General features: G+C 38.4%; 1 protein-coding gene across 6 annotated transcripts in view; it reads left to right on the top strand.

The window, feature by feature from the left end:
* Positions 1-17,311, top strand: part of TRAPPC9 (trafficking protein particle complex subunit 9) — a 468,020-nt gene that overhangs the window by 161,165 nt on the left and 289,544 nt on the right. The window contains exon 20 of one of the 6 annotated variants that reach the window (XM_052703588.1): positions 444-1,462. The exons of the other annotated variants lie outside the window; for them this stretch is intronic. Coding sequence (XP_052559548.1) covers positions 444-465 — 22 coding nt within the window. The 3' untranslated portion in view covers positions 466-1,462. Of the gene's footprint in view, positions 1-443; positions 1,463-17,311 lie in introns of those variants that run through there. 6 annotated transcript variants of the gene reach the window in all.

Raw genomic sequence — 17,311 nt, 5'->3', positions numbered from 1 at the left:
AATTTTCTACTCACAGTTTTTGGGACAATGTGTAATATGATTACTTTGCATCTCCTTGTTTGAATTGCTTTTTTTTTCCTATGGATTTAATAATTGAACTTCACATATCCTGAAATCATTACATTTTAATGGATAAAACTCTTTCAGTAAGACTTTTGAAGCAGTCATTTAGCGAAGTGGATTTTGTGGCTCTTGGAAGAATTTAAGCCTTTTAAGAACATTGATTTTAATCTTAATGCAAAATATTTTATTGTTTTATTTGTGTTTAGGAATTGCGGAGAGTTTTTTACCACTTCTAAACACATTTGTTATTTCTTGAATGATAAACAGTATAACTTTCAACTATATATTTATAACTAGGTATATATACAACTAGCATCTGTATGCATTTGTGACTGTATATATAGCTCCTACGTTACTTGGAGGTTTATTTTCTATTCTAGTGAATCCTCTGCAGAAACTTAGATGGAACACAGCTGAGCCTTAAAATCAGCCAACTCTTTCTACTGTGGAGCTTTGGATAATTTTACAAAAAACAAGAAATCTTCCCCTTTTTTGAAGCATTGGTCCTAGGTCTGTGTTTGGTAATGTAGAACTGTCATTCACAGGGGGTTACTTTTGAACCAAATGTTTCTGGCCCAGCTGTACAATGTTTTTCACTAAGACCTGCTATTAGGATATCTTTTTTCATCTCCAGGCATCGACTGCTTTTCAATTTGAGTGATATTTGAGGTGAGGCTGTTCAGTAAAGGTCTTTTTTCCCTCCTTCCCGGTATCTTCCTGGTTCTTTCTTCATTCTTTATGTTTTCCTCATTCCACTTTTATTTGCAGTGTAACTTTTCCTCCAGTTCTTACTTTGGTTACTAGTGATTTCTTTTGTAATTTACTCTCCCTCCATTCATCACCATCATTTTGAAATCTCCTGTCCTGATGAAGGTTCTGGGAAATTGTTTTCCTCATCCCTGTTCTCATTGCTTGAGATTGTGTTTATCATATTTTCTGCCAGCAAACCTAAGAAGAAGAATAATGGTGCTTCCTGCTCACTGTTTGCCTCTTTACTTCCCCTGGATATTCAGAAACTAAAATAACTTGGAAGTTTCTGATGCGTTGTTTCTGTTTTCTATATTATGGAGCAGGAATTCTCTTAGAAAAGCTATTGGAAATTCCAGTCTTCTGATAGTTTTCTAGACTAGTGGAGCTTTCCTCTGTAAAACTGTTTCTTGCATTGTCTGCTGTATATGATTGAAGGAGGTTTGCTGTAAATTAGAAATATTTTCAATATAATCAGCAGTGAAACTGAAATTGTTTATCACAGTGATGTGGGATTTAATAGATTGTTCAGAATTAGAGGAATACAGCAGGCAGCTCCAGGAGGGGATTTTATTATGTAAATTAACAAAGAAGTGTTGCTAGTAGCAGTGATTTTTGGTTTACTGAAGAACAGGTATTGTAATTATTGTGTTTCTTACTTGATTATCAAACCATTAAAATTAAGTCTCATGACAACCCTAATTTATCTGTAAATCTCTTCATAATTTATGCTAATAGTTGTTACCACATTTTGTGCCCTAGGATATCTCATTTTGTACAACATACCATACTTCACCTTTACATCTCCATTCTGTGTGCAGTGTGTCTGTCAGGAGTGGCAAACATCATAATCTGTGGAAGATTTACAAGGCAGTGGTCTTGTAGCTGAATCCTCTCCTCTGTCTTTATGGTGTAACACAGCTGAGTTTTCTGAGTCCTTGTCGTGTTCACACGACTTCACAGTTAGTAACTGTAAATGTAACGCTGTTAGATTAAGGTCTGTTTTGGCCTTGGTGTGAGGATCATGAGATTCAGTGCTTTCGACTCTATGGGAACAGAGCTGGCCGAAAACTCGAATTGTGAAGAACAAACAGGACCTTGATAACAGCAGTCTGGAGAAAAGGGTCAAATATTGCCAGCCATGGAGGAGCTGCCAAGAATCTGGCAACTTCTTCACCAGGTACATGAAATGAGTTCTGTAATTTTTTAGAATTGTATTTCCCTATGTATAGAAAAGACCCCTAAAGTTTTTGAACAGGTGTATGACTGGTATATTACATCATAAATGAGGACATCCTCTTATGGCCATTCAAATGGCAGAGGCTTCGGGGCAGCGTTTACAAGTTCTGACAAGTACTGGTCATAGAATAGAATCATTTGGCTTGGAAAAGACCTTTAAGATCAAGTGCAATCTCCAGCCATACCTACCGTGTCCCATCACTAACTGTCTTAGTGTTACATCCACACATCTCTTTTATCCAGGGATGGTGACTCCACAACCTCCTGGAGCAGCCTGTTCCAATGCCTAACCATGCTCTCCATGAAGAAATTCTTCCTAACGTCCAGTCTAAAGCACTGCTTTCACAGTTGCCTGGGCACACTGCTGGCTCATGCTCAGCCAGCTGTTGACCAGCACCATGTTCTTTTCTGCAGGGAAACAAACTGTCCAACCACTCTTCCCTGTGTCTATAGAGCTGCACATGGCTGTTGTGGCCCAAGTGCAAGATGGCTCATGTGAATGCTGATGGGAAGCAATATGATGGATTTTTTTTTTTTTTTAAATCTCTTTTTTACACACACACACACACACACATATATATATTGTACATAAGTTTGGGAATTGAATAATTAAGTAATTAATTAATACATACCACAGCAGCAAAGTCAATGATCAGAAATTAAGAACTGCAAGCCAAGAATTCTTTCTGAGTGAGCTAATTCATGCCCTTTAGCAGGACTATAGGGCTAAATGAGTGAGCTTTCTTAAACAGTCCACTGCGGTAAGTTATTATTGTCAAAGTCAAGCATTCCTTGATTTTGATAAGTGAACTTATATTGACCTCAGACTTTTTAAAGTACTTTTTTGTTAAATTCTAATGGCAGTCAAGAACAATGAAATAATGAAATTATTATTTTTATTTTTATACCTCTCATAATAGGTTTTTTTTTTAACCATGAAAAATAAGGTTATTTTAAAAATTCTATGAAGGCCACTGACTACTGCTTATTTAAATACGTTGCTTAATTGGGCTGTGAAGTCTGTGAATATCTGATTAGACCTAATTGGCTAAATGTTGAATTTGCAGAAGTGACATTACTCTAGAAACTGGTTGTCAGGTTTGTGTTAAATACTTACTATCTTCTTTTTATAACTGCTTAATAATAAAAGAATACTAAGCTAAAAGGAAGTGTTGTATACTGAAATCTGGAGTACTAGTTAGCAATGCACAGGTTTATTGAAAACATTTTAAAACTTGTCCCCTTCCAGAGGGTAGGAGAACCTAAAGATTCTTTGCCCTTTCAACAGTAAGTTCCCTCAGTAAATTTGTTGTCCTGTGCATATAAATCATGATAGTTATGACACGTAACTGCCATGTAAGTTTTAATTAGTGCTTTTGTTTATGACAGGACATGTTGTTTGTATCAGAGATTATTTCTTCCTTCCATTGTTGTTATGGTTTGTTTTTTTTAAAGACAAAGTCATGGTGATGAAAGTTCTCTGTTGTCATTGAGAGAAACTGAAATTGCACAGCAGTTTCTCTGACTCTTCATGTTAAATGCATGGCAAGCTGAAAGGTTTTTGGGGAGCAGCAATCTGATTAAAACTAAATAATTCAAAGGTTGTATTAACAAAAATAGTTTTCAGGGTAATAGATTATGTTTTCTTGACAGTTGTTAAGTGCATAGTTCTGTTGTGTAAGGCTTTTTGTATTTATTTTTATTAACAACCAAATCAATATCTTAATATGCTACATAATTTTGAACTAATAATTGGCTATCCTTAGCAGAGAAATTGGAAAGGAAATGTACTTATGTTTAGGGAAGGTTTGTGTATTCAGCACTGGTCAGATCCACTTTTTATGTTTATTTCAAAGGACTTGAAAGTTGGAGACGTTATGGATAAGATCTACGAAAATGGCAAATAATAAACAGAACTATGAAGAAGTAAAGAGAAATAAAGGGAATAATAAGGAGAAACTTAATTTGGATTGCTTTGTAGTGGAAACACTCATGGACTCTCTTCCTCTGAAGGGACCTGCTTGTTTGGTACAGTGCAGGAGTACGGTGGTTGAGCAACCAATGATTTTGGATGGTTTTGGAGCCTCAGTGTGGGTGCTGCAAAATAAACAAATGCTATAGGAGAGTTGAACAGGCAAATAGAAATATGGAATGGTAAGTGAGAATTAAATCATTCAGTTCTGGTCACACGTGTTTAAGAAGAACAGGATCTTGTGATGGAAGATGCAGACAGATAACTGATGAAAATGATGTAGACCTTGAGTTTGGTTTGACATGTACAGTAGAAATTAAAAGAAACAAAGTTGGGGACAGAGAAGGGCTCTCTTTTAATTATTAAGGGAGGTGAAAACAGTTGGTAAAAGTCAAAGTGGAGGCAAAGGTCCTGGTTCTTCTGCCGTGTCCTTTGGCAAATGGCTCAAGACCAGTCCATAATTGCAGGACTTTTTAGCAGGAAGAACTTTTCAAGTGCTATGGTCCTGCGTTTGATGATAAGAAAACAAATGCCCCTTGCGGGTTTTAACAGCACTAAGTGTGGCTAGCTGATTGTTCGTCTCTCTGTTCCCTCCCCAGTGGGTTTTGTTCTGGATATAGTGTATTTCTGTGGGCAGTGAGCAAGAGATTGCACAAGTCCTCATAAGGTTTTTTTTCCTCTTCCTCAAAAGTAGGTGTAAGCAATTTAACAGCTCTTCTAAATCAGGGGTGACTAACCAGCTGGATGTAGCCTGCATGGCAGTTTTTCACTGAGTATTGACTTGACCTCAGGAGACCCAATTTGCAGTGTTTCTAATATTTTGTGTACTGGGGGACAAATGTGAGTGCAAGCCAAGTTTGTCTCTGACAGAATTTATTAAATATAATAGAATATAGCATAAACAAAGCTAAATGAATTGGCCCCTATACAAAATATTTCATAGATGTTAGTACACATTTGCTATCCTAGTGTTGGATCTGGAAATCACTCCAAATCTGATGTGATGTAAGAGACAAATAAAGATGGATACATGGAGTGCTGATCATAGGCAATTCAGGGTGCAAAAGCTCTCTTGAAAAGAACTCAAAATAATTGATTTCAGAATTCAAATTTTTTGTAAGGGGCATTTTCATGGGAGGAATCAAGCTTGTTTCTTCCTTCATTTCTTTAATACTCAGGGGAAAAATTATTTGTATATTGAATTGTGGATACTAGACACTTAGAGGAATATATTTTGTTCCTTAGTAACTAGCAGTCTTAAGTGGAAGCATTACACAAAGTGCAGACCTATTAAAAATTGACTGAAATGATAGTACTTTTTCATTTGTTTCTCACTTTTGTACAAGATAGGTGGTAAGAGAAAGGAGGAATGCAAGAAAATTTGTAAGTGTTTCTTTTGTTAGATAACAATGGATCAACAAGTGAAACAGGAAAAAATACTGCTTCCTGAAAGAAATCATAGTGTAAATCAAATTTTGCTTGCACTTAATTCGCACATATTGATGCCTTTGAGTATTTATTGTCGTTTTAGAAGGATAATGTTTCAACACTGAAGAAAAAAACTGGACGCTGAAAGTCGACTGTTAGCAGCCTTTCACTGGATATTATTTCCTTCATTAAATGAAAAGCAGGAAGAAACACGTAGGTGGAAAATTTGAGGATTGGTAAAATTGGTAAACTCAGTATTCCCAAAGCCACCAGCTTTACATTGTTCTTGCTAGGCACATGGTCATATGAATTGGCCCCTCTCTCACCTTCCCTCATCCTGTAAGACTTTGTCCTACCAACATTTTTGTTCATACTGCCAATGGAAGAGTAAACATTTGGGTGCAGATACAGCTGGTTTCTGCAGTGTATATATAAGTCAACTAACTCAGCTGACAGTGTGTTCTGTGCTTAGGAGCGCTGCTGTGTTTTGCTGCTGTGGTGGCTGCATTAATGAGGTGAAAGGAGATTATCTTGAATAGCTACCAGTTAGTCTGGTCTAATGGCCAAAGGATTTATTAAGGATACACTCCAGTATTGCACTGATTTGGCTTTCTGCCTGCTCTCTGATCTTCTGTTAAAGATCATGATGGTGCAGTGCAGGCTTCCCGAGGTTGGAAATGAATACATGCAATTCCTATTAATTTGTTTTAGATGATCAAAAGTGTAATTGGGATAGTTGTTTGAAAGTTCCTTTAAAGAGGAAAGTCATTTAAAATTAGCACTTCAGTAGTTTGAATTAATTTGTGAGTCTTGACATCCATTTCCATCTTCCTTCATTAGGAAAAAAACCAAAACTAAGACACCAGTGATCTGAGAAAGTCTGAAAGATGCTACGTAAATGCTGTGGTATATAAAGCTGCTTTTTTTTAATGATGCTTTCATTCTACAGTGATAGGGATTATTTCATAAGTTTGAAATAGTCTTTTTTTTTTTTTTCCTTCTGATGCAATTATATCAGGGTCATAGACAAAAAGCTGAAGCCTTCTTTGGAGTAGTGTAAGGATTTATCTGTTCCAAATTTCTTTTAAAAAACTACTGTATTGGGGTAAATTTATATGCCATGTGCTACCCTACCTTTACACACAGAGTTACTCTATGTTGCGCTCCTTTCTCACTCCACAGAAAAGTACCTACTGCTTTAAGAAAGAAGGGTAATTTGAGACAAATAGCTGTCATGTTTGTGTCATAGCATTGCCTTACCCTGATAGCTCCATTAGTTAATTTAAGTAACGTAACAAAACTTGATTATTTTGTTACCAGGTTCAAATGTGTTAATTTTATATATTGTCAGCTTCATTTTTAATCTCTGTGTAGGACAAAACCATCCCTGGCAGTCTTTGGAGAAGCAGGGAGATGTATGGTGTGGAGACCATAATCGTTCCTGGCTTGGACCACTTTGTCTCTCTCCCGCAGCCCACTCTTTCACTGACTGGGTCTTCCCAGGGAAGTGTTTCACCATGCTGCCTTGGTATGCTCTTGGACAACACCACATCATTCTGAGCACATTTGCTCCTTTTTGGAAAATGCACGTTGCTTGTCATTTCCTTACAGTGGACAAATACAGTAAAAACAAAGGATGCTTTAGCGTAGGGATTTAAAATGGTAATAGTTTTCAAATTAAATCATAGAAGCAATTTAATTTTCTGGCCCTCAAAAGGAGCTTTACTAGAGGTAGAGGATTTCTAAATCAGAATACTGTAGTGTTCTGATTTCCTTCTAGTGATGTAGGTATGTTTATAGCCTTCCCATCTCCAGTTTTAAAATCACTCCTTGTCTTACATAGTGCTTTCAAGCTATGAAAGATGCTAACTTGTTGGAAACCTTCCAGATTAAGCATGTTGAGCTGTGAGGACATGGCCCTAGGGATGAGGGTAACATGTAGTGAAGAAGGCTAACTACAGATTTCCTTCAATTTTTTATTTTTATTTTTTTAATCATCTGCATTGAATTAGTGTGCAGAATTGAGAACGATTAAGCATGCTTTTATACAGGGAAGTTGTAGCTCATAAATCTATTAATGTTCTGTTAAATCATTAAGTTGTGGGTAAGGAAGATTTAATGTAATTATTGACATATGGCAGTGGTCCTCATGATAGAGGATCTGATTCACTGTGGAATTAAAAGGGAGAGTTAATTGGTTAAGAGAAAGGGGACAGAAGAGTCTTCTGTGTCAGGGTGGAGGCCGGTCACAAGTGGTGTCCCTCAGAGGTTGGTGTTGGGACCGATGATCTTCAACATCTTCATCAGTGACATCGAGAGCACCCTCAGCAAGTTTGCGGCTGACACCAAGCTGAGCAGTGCAGACGATGCAGACGATTGGAAGGAAGGGAAACCATCCAGAGGGAGCTGGACGGGCTGGAAAAGTGGGCTCATGAAAACCTAATGAGGTTCAGTATGACCAGGTGCAGCATGCTGCAATTGGGTTGGGGCAATCCCAGGTATTTATATAAACTGGGGGAAGATCTCCTTGAGAGCAGCTCTGCAGAGAAGGACTTGGGGGTCCTGGTGCATGAAAAGCTGGACATGAGCCATAAATGTACGCTTACAGCCCGGAAGGTCAGCTGTGTTCTGGGCTGCATTAAAAAAGGGGTGGACAGCAGGTAGAGGAGGTGATTGTCCCACTCTACTGGGCTCTTGTGAGGTGCCATCTGCAGCACTGCATCCAGGCCTGGGGCACCCAGCACAGGAAGGACATGGAGCTCTTGGAGCGGGTCCAGAGGAGGGCACTGAGATGATCAGAGGGCTGGAGCACCTCTCCTATGAAGAAAGGTTGAGGGAACTGGGATTGTTTAGCTTGGAGAGGAGAAGGCTTGGGGGAGACCTCATTGTGTCCTTCTAGTACTTGAAGGGAGTGAATAAACAGGAGGGGAATGGCTGTTTACAAGGGTGGGTAGTGATAGGACAAGGGGGAATGGTTTTAAACTGAGACAGGGGAGGTTTAGGTTAGATATTAGGAGGAAGTTTTTCACACAGAGGGTGGTGAGGCACTGGAACAGGTTGCCCAAGGAGGCTGTGGATGCCCCATCTCTGGAGGCTTCAAGGCCAGGCTGGATGTGGCTCTGGGCAGCCTGGTCTGGTGGTTGCTGACCCTGCACATAGCAGGGGGGTTGAAACCAGATGGTCAATGTGGTCCTTTTCAACCCAGGCCATTCTGTGATTCTATGATGAGTGAGTAATCACTTTTTTACAGTAGAAATAAAGTCGTCAGTGGAGTCCTTCTGGAGTCCATGCTGCTCAGCCCCTTCAGAAAATATTAGGAAAAAGGAGTAAGAAGTAGGCAGATGCCTGATAATTAATTGTGGGCTGTAATTTGGGAAGTCAGCTATGTGGAGTTCCAGAAGAATGGGATAATAAAATAAGAGATGCAGTATTAATAAGCCCAAAGTGATGAATAAGGTGGAAAAGTGATCAAAACTTGATACAGTGTATAGCATTAAATAGCCAAGATGAGCACTGGACTGTCTTTTAACTCTTAGAAACTGGATGTGGACTACAAGACATACGTAAGTATCTGTGCAGTGTTCAGTGGAAGCTGAATAAAAAACAGCCATCTCATTAGGAAGATGGAGTGGTGAGGCACTGGCATGGGCTGCCATGGGAAGCTGTGGACGCCCCATGCCCGGAGGTGTTTAAGGTCACATTGGATGGGAGCCAGTGGACTTTCCAACCCAATCCATACTATGATACTTTTCAATAGACACTGTACCAATGCACGGAAGGACATTTTCAGACCTCTATTACAATTTTGCTAAATGAAAAGGTGGGACTTCAGAACTGTTTAAGATGAAAGGAAACCCTATGTTAAGATAAGTATGTATGAATAAAATTGACAGTTAAAACTGTAATTCAAGGTAGATACTGTCTTCATTTTTTCCTAATATAGTGTGTGCATGGTGTTATCTTGTATCCTCAGCACTCCCTGTCATGAGCACAAATGCTTCTAATTCCCTATAATATTTTGAATTTTCAAATATCACAGTTATAGCAAGGCCTTCATTTCATAGTTGTCATTTTCTTCTTTGATTCATCTTTTGAAATTATATTTTTCAATCCAGAGTGCCTTCGTGTTACACATGAATGTTTCATCACCATTTTTAATTATGTTTTTGTGGGGACTGACAAACAGTGAACTTTACTGTATTTTTGGTTTCTTTCTTTAGACTTAATAAATTTTCCAGCACTTATTATTAATATATAAAAACAGTTCTTCATCTTATTGCGTATTTAGGAAAGATAAAACTTTCTGAAGTTTGTATTTCTTTTGAAAATGGAATTTTCGTCTTGGATGGTTGTTCCTAACTTGAAATATGTCTCAAAGCATTCACAGTATCCATCGTTTGACCATGTTTTCTACACGTTTTGCAATATTGTGCCTTATTCTGAGATTATATGGTAATGATTGCATTTCTGAAATTCTGTTTCCTTTTATGAGCACACTAATCCTCTAAGATGTGTTGAGATTTACAGATAAAAACGTTTAATTCACAAGAATGTTGGGTTTATGAAGCAGAATTGTGTAGAGCATAAATTTATTCATGCTTTTGTTCATCAATATCTCTTTATATACTTTCCACGATTCTCACATTTACTACTTCTTTCTGTTCTGTGATGTGATGCTTCTGCTATCAGTGTCTTTATAGTTGTTGTGTTGTGTTTGTAGCAAATGAAGGGGTGGAAATTCTGCACAGTCTAACACTTATTTCAGGTTGCTGAGTATGTCTACATGGATCAGCCTGCTGGCTCAGTGGTTTGTGATGTCTGTCATGGTCAGGATTAGATCCCAATTATGGATGGGATCAAGGGATGGGACTGTCTGCTGTAACAGTTGGTGAGGAAATTGGTTTCCTGATTCTTGTTTTCACAAACTGAATTATTTCATGGAATCATAGAACTGCTTCAATTGGAAGGGACCCCTAAAGATCGTCTGGTCCAACTCCCCTGCAATGAACAGGGACACCTACAGCTGAAGTTGCTTAGGGCCTCATCCAGCTTCACTTTTTCTTGAGAGTCTTGCCATGTCCACACTGAAGGTTTCTTGAAACTACATAACTTGTAGAATTTGACCAGTGCTTTAATGTGTCTGTGCACACCCTTAATGCAGTTAAAATAATTGTTCCTCTGGGTATGTCTTCAGAAACTAATTTGATTTTGGAAAGAATCTGTTGAGTCATTGTTTACAAGAGAATTTTTTTCTCTCTCGATTATTACAACTTCACAGTTTACCAGGTCACCTATATTTTTTCCTGGAGTGTTTGTCTTTTTTTTTTTTAATGTTCAAATTGCAATGTATGTCAGCTCCTCAGAGCACATGGCAGCATTTTAATTCTAATAATAGAAGCATGTGTAGCAAAATCCTGACCATAGCTGCATCTCAGCTAAAACCTTTCCCTTTGACTAATGAGGACCCAACCTCTCAGCTGTACCTACTGATCACCCAAGATTCCTTCCAGAGTCTTTGTTCTCAGCCTTTTCTTTTATATCAAAAAGGTGTTAATGAGTTGTACAACTCCCAGTGAGTTGGCAGAGCTTAAGCAGCTTCAAGGAGATCTAACACCTGCTAATACCAGTGTGAAAGCTTGGCTGCTAGGTTGCCAGGACTGCATTTAACCTATTTGAATCATAAACTGCCTTTGATCTGTTTTTTTGTACAGCGTTCTCCAGTGCTTTATTTTTAGGAGATGCCTTACCTGGAGAAAGAATGTTGTATTTAATTCAAAAGTTTAAAATTAGAGAAGCTGCCTGTTTGTGACTGATAATCAAGTGCAGTGCAATCGTAGAATCATAGAATCACAGAATGGCCTGGGTTGAAAAGGACCACAGTGATCATCTGGTTTCAACCCCGCTGCTATGTGCAGGGTCACCAACCACCAGACCAGGCTGCCCAGAGCCACATCCAGCCTGGCCTTGAATGCCTCCAGGGATGGGGCATCCACAACCACCTTAATAATTCATTCATAATAAGAATTCATTCATAGGAATTTTTTTTAACTTTTACTAAAGTCCTTCTAATGGGATTCTTCTGTTTCATAAAGGTTCGATTCAGAACTGAAGCAGACTGAGTCAGGAAGAAACTTCATGTTGCACAGGGAAGAAAATTGTAGGGAACATAGCTACGTGAAGAGTGAGGGTAAGAATAATGAATGGCAGTGAATGAAACCAGCTGCATCCCACTGATCTTAGTGTAAATGAAATGTCGCATTCAGCTGGCCCAGGTTTTTTAGAATGGCACTGTTTTTTAACAAGCTTTTCCATCCTCTGCCACAGTTAGCAGTGCAGTATAGAGGAGCTGGGGCTCAACATGCTTCAGTATTTTTTCACAGTCCTGAAAAATACATCATTGAGCACCCTGATGTGAACTGTGTTATTCTGTGGGAATAGCTAGAAATTGGTAGAGGCTTGTCTTTGCCTACGAAGCACGTGGTGGCAGTGACAGCCCGGGCTTGTGATAGTTTTTCATAGATACTAGAAGTGCAAGTGGACTTTGTGAACAAAAAAAGAGAAACATCTGTTATTCAGCCTGTTCACACTGAATACTTGTTTGTTTGTATTTGGGAACGAATACCAAAGGGAAATCTGAGATATTTTTTAACTGGTAAACTGTATTTTGCAAAAATAATAGATGAGCACTGGGTTGTCAAAGAAGGCAATTCTTGAAGTTTGATAGTGTCAGCTTCTTGCACACACACAGATAATATTTTTCTTATTGTGAGTACTGTGGTTGTATCTTTTCAGGTACCTGAATGATGTGTTTCATGGCCTTACTACGTTGTACAAGTTGAGAGCTAATTTTATATTGCAAAAAATAGGCAAAATGTGGATATGGCTGTAAGTGTAATCTGTTCAATTTGAGTAAAGCTTACACTGAGGTCTTCACAGTTTAGTGATTGAAGAAGTGCTAAGAGCATACAAAATTAAAGACACTGGTATTAAAGCTACTTGGGCAGCATTTTATTTTCCTACTGCTCTTTGTGAAAAGGGGGCTGGGAAGCAAACAGCTTCTGTAAATAGCCTGCCAGGCTACTGCTGCATCCAGTTCCTTGTGTGACAGATACTGCATTTCTCATTAATGTTACCTTGCAAGTGCCTCTGGTTGCCATAGTAACTATCTCTGAGCCCTATACCTTAAATTTATCCTGACAAAGGTTATTGTGGCAATTCTTACTAATTGAGTTTTTTTTGTTGTGCTTTTTTTTTTTTTTTTTTGCTGCTGCTATTTTTAACACATCCTCTCCCCCTGTATTTAAGTTACAGATCCTAAGTGGAACAAATGGGCAGAATGACTGCTGAGAAAATTCTTTCAGGGCAGGGCAAATGGGCAGCTGAGCTCCACAGTTTGTTCTTCTGTGCTTGGTCAGAAAACTCTCACTGGTCACTCAAATGTTTTCTGTTTTGTCCATCAAATATTTTTATATAAAATGATATAGGTGCTTTTAAACAAGGTTTTGGTTGGTGTGTGCAGATACTACCAAAAATTAGTCGTGTTATTTATTATCAGATATTGCTACCAGCAGAGATATGAAGAAATAAACCATATCCTGAAGAGGTGAAAAGCTGATTTAAAGCAAGACTCCAATAAATAGAAGATTTCACAATAAGGAGAATTAGCCTTGTGTTCTGTTTGCACATGGGACAAGGTAGTGTATTAGCATGAATGCAGTTACCTGGTACAGAAGGTTGAATTAAGAAGATACGCATGGGCTGATGATACCATTATTTAATTTCCTGTAAGTGTTTTAGAGGACTACTGCTATAACATTTCCAGTGGGAAAGTACTCTCAAATGTAATTGCATGATTAACTTCAGGTACATTCTCCAGGCAAAGCAGTGACCTGACCAGAAGTCCCAGCATATCCATTTAATAGGGGCAGAACAGCAGAGAAGAAAAGTTGTGGGTTAAAATGAGGGGAACCGTCAAGCACTGCAACTTCTGATAACATGGAAGGAATAGTTCAGTTCTGCTGAACAGCAAGAAATGGGATTAGTACTGTGATAAGATACAAAAATGTAGCCATAAAGAAGGCAACATGATAAGAGTTAACCCTAACCCTAATCAAACCATGCTCTGAGAGGACAGGGAGGGTAGAGAATTCCAAACCCTTCAGGAAGGTGAAGGAGATATGGATACACATTCAGACAATTTGTGCATGGTAGAGTTCACCTTGAGGTGCAGCCAGCAGTCATTTTGACTCCTTTCTTTTGTAATGTAGGAAAAAGGCTCTGCAACCTTACGGATTTTTCTCTTTAACATTGAACTTTCCAGTGTTAGTATTTTCATTTCAGTATTGATATGGGACAGCAGTTAAGTCTAGGGCACAACAAACTTACAACAAGTTAGAAATGCTAATAGTTGATTTCTTCTGAGGCATTAAGAGGATGAATTAAATTGCATTGAAACCCAGAAATATCTCCCCCAGAAGTTCTTAGAACAATTCAATATATATATTTTCCAAGCTTTGTCAGAATGAAATCAGAAGAACTGTAAATTCATGGTTGGGGGTGGGAATTTACTACAAGAGCTACTGGAGTCTCTATGGAAATCTGAAAAAAAAGCATCAGAACATTTGGGAGTTCCATACCTGACTCAGAGGTTTTGCAGGTGTATGTTCCATTCAGCATTGCTTTTTATGATCCGTAAGTAGGACCAGACTCTCAATATAAAAGCAACGCAGTAAGCTCAGGAAGACTGGCATTGGCTTTCAGTTTTTTTAGTTCTCCTTCTTTAGCTTGAAGGATAAGCTTGAGGACAAGTCTATGCTAATTGGATAGAAAGGATTTATATTTTGTTTGTGGCAAGTCTGGCTTTCGCATAATTTAAAATCAAGGTAACAGAGCTTTGTGAGGTATGAAATGGATATTTTGTCACTATGAAGCCAGTTCAGTGAGCTCCTGGGGAAACCTCATTCTCCTTTGTATGCATTAGATGCTTCAATTTCTGACACTCTTGAACTTCCTAGATTTTCCAGTGTTATTTACTGGTATGTCTGAACAGACTTCAGAACTGATATTTGCTCATTTTTTGAAATTTCACTCACTGAATGTAACAGGTAGTGAACTTGAATTGCAAAGTCCGTCTCGCGTGTTTTTGATCCATATGCTAACACACATTATAAAAGAGGTGTGTGTTGTGATTTGGGGCCCAAGAGACAGACTGGTAAGAGATTTTCTGGCTGTCACTCAACAGGAAAGTGCCAAGAGCAGAAACACAATCTGCCTTCCTGGGTTTGCCATGGCTGTTGCCTTTGAGTGCGGAGATGGCTGCCCTGGCAGCAGCTGAATGTCTGATGTGTACCTGAAGGATGATATATGCAGTGATACCAGGAGCTGGGCTGCATGAAGAGCTGCTTGAGGATTCACGGAAGTTTTTACTTTTCTGGTCTGAACTGTAACTGATGATTACACTCACTTAAAAAAAATTTACAGCTTTCCTTAAGACTTTTTTTTTTTTCCCTGTGGTCAGTCCTGAAAATGCCAGAGCCCTACTGGAAATCTAAAATTAAATGCAGTGAGAGGAAAACAGCACTTGCATGTTGTCATAATGCCTGAAGATTTTCAGCTATTTAAACCTAAATTTTATGTAGCAAATTAGACTCATTTGTGCTGTATAATTGAATTTCTAGCCTAACACCTACTGAAGAGTTTTTCTTCCTGTGTTGATCTCTCTGTGATGTTGACCATTAACTGTAATTTTTGTTCCATTTCTTCTCAGTTCTACCAAGCAATTTAGTATCTGTTTTGTTTGTAAACACATTGACAGCAGTCTTCTTCCTGTGTGTGCATGTGTGTGTGTGCTCTGTCACACAAAGTGATTTTGATCAGTAATAAGGATTTACATTTGCTGCTTCAGCAATTACAAAAGATTAAGGAATGATACAGAATTATTCAAAAATAAGAAAAATATTCATTTAAGTTTCAGCCCTGTATATGTTCTCAGATCTTTCATTTTGGCATATAGAATGTATCTAATACATCATAGTATGTTTTTTTTTTATTAGTACAGGGGGAAATATAAAAAATATTTTTGATACTGAGAATATAACACATGCTACTGAATTATGAACTCCATGTTTTATTCTTCATAAAATACTTCATCATAAGATCACTGTTCGTGGAATGCCCTAGAAAGGAGGAAATGTCAGACAGAAGTTGCCTGTAATATTAGTCTAGAATCTTGACTGATTCCAAATGTGTGACCTAGTTTTGGAAACACTGCTCTTCTATTGACAAAGTGCTGGAGAGCCTTAATCAATGTTGTTAGAAAACAATCTTGCAGTTGTCATGTAGGGAAAAAGATGTTTATGAGGAAATTCTTCTGATACAGCAGAATACTGAGTTAAAGTGATAACCTACTGATAAACTGCCCTTTACTAAAACATAGAGCAAACTTTGACAAGCCGAAGTGGTGAAGGAAAGGTTAAGCTAACAGTGAGTTTCAATGGAAATTGGTAATACCCAAGTTTTAAAAGAATGTAAGTTACTGTACAGCAAGTAAGGATTTAATCTGATTTTTCAAAATCTGTTTTGCAGACTGTATTAAGTCCTATTTCCATATAACTAAGTAAACTTACAGGCTGAGTGGATTACTCACACATTCAATACGTTTCTCTGCCTTCTTGCCATATGAATCCAATTTATGAATGATTCACCGTAAGAAGTTTGTGACAGCTCATGGATGGTAATGGTGTAATAAAATCTGCCACAAAAATTAATTTGTTTGGAGTGACATGAAATTTTATCTTCATGCATGAAAATATAAATCAGGATCTGATGTCAGCTGAGCTCTTCAAATTTCTCTCTTTGTATTATTGATAACATTAGATATGGTTTAAATACCCATGCTCCAATCCCTGCATCATTTCAGTAGCTCCATGCTGGACTCACTCCTGGAAGTCCATATCTTGTACTGGGAAGCACAGCAGTGAACCCAGTACTCCAGATGCTTCTCAGCAGTGTTGAGTAGAGGGAAGGATCACCTCCCTCAACCTACTGGCAGGCTTCCAGATGCTTCCCACCATTCTGGCAGCACAATCCTCTGGTATATTGTCTTCTCCTTTCACTTTTGTGTTATTTGCAAATTTGCTAAGGACGCACTCTGCTCCATCATCCAGGTCATGAAGTTGTTAAACAGTATCTAGTGTTGCCCTCTGGGGTACATCACTAGCAACTGACCTTCAAATGAGTTTTGTACCACCAATAGCCATCCTGTTGACCTGGTCGTTATTAATTTTTATTAATTATTAATTTTTATTCCATTTCACTGTACACGTATTTGACCTGTAGTTTGTCATCTCATTTGTGAAGATGTTACAGGAGATGTGTCAAAGCTTTACTAAATTTGAGATGTATACAACATTCTCTGCTCTTCCCTTGTCCCCCAGTGAGGTTGCTCAAGTGTGATTTCCCCTTCTCAAATCAGGGCTGACTACTCACAATGGCCTTGTCCTTCCTGTGTTTGGAAATGCTTTCCACAAGGACTTTCCCCATCGCCTTTAGATTTAGGCAAGCTGACTCACCTCAGCTGTAGTCCCCTGCCATCCTCCTCGTTGCCCTTCTCGAAGACAGGTTTGACATTTGCTTCCTTTCAGTTCTTGGGAACCCCTCCCCATCACTATGACATTCAGAAATAACCAAAAATGACCTTGCAGTGACATCAAGCAGCTCCCCACCACTTTGGAGAGCAACCCATCAGGTTCCATGGTCTTGTGTAGATCCATCTAGTTGAAGTGCTGTGTGAGCTGGTCCTTTGGTATTGGTACAATTATCTGGGACAAAACAAAACAAAATGAAAATGTGAACAGAAACTGT

Source organism: Tympanuchus pallidicinctus, unplaced genomic scaffold, assembly GCF_026119805.1.
Source record: "Tympanuchus pallidicinctus isolate F22 unplaced genomic scaffold, pur_lepc_1.0 scaffold5, whole genome shotgun sequence".
Classification (NCBI taxonomy): Eukaryota; Metazoa; Chordata; class Aves; order Galliformes; family Phasianidae; genus Tympanuchus; species Tympanuchus pallidicinctus.
The sequence above is the reverse complement of the archived record's forward strand: the minus strand, read 5'-3'. Positions and strand labels throughout refer to the sequence as shown.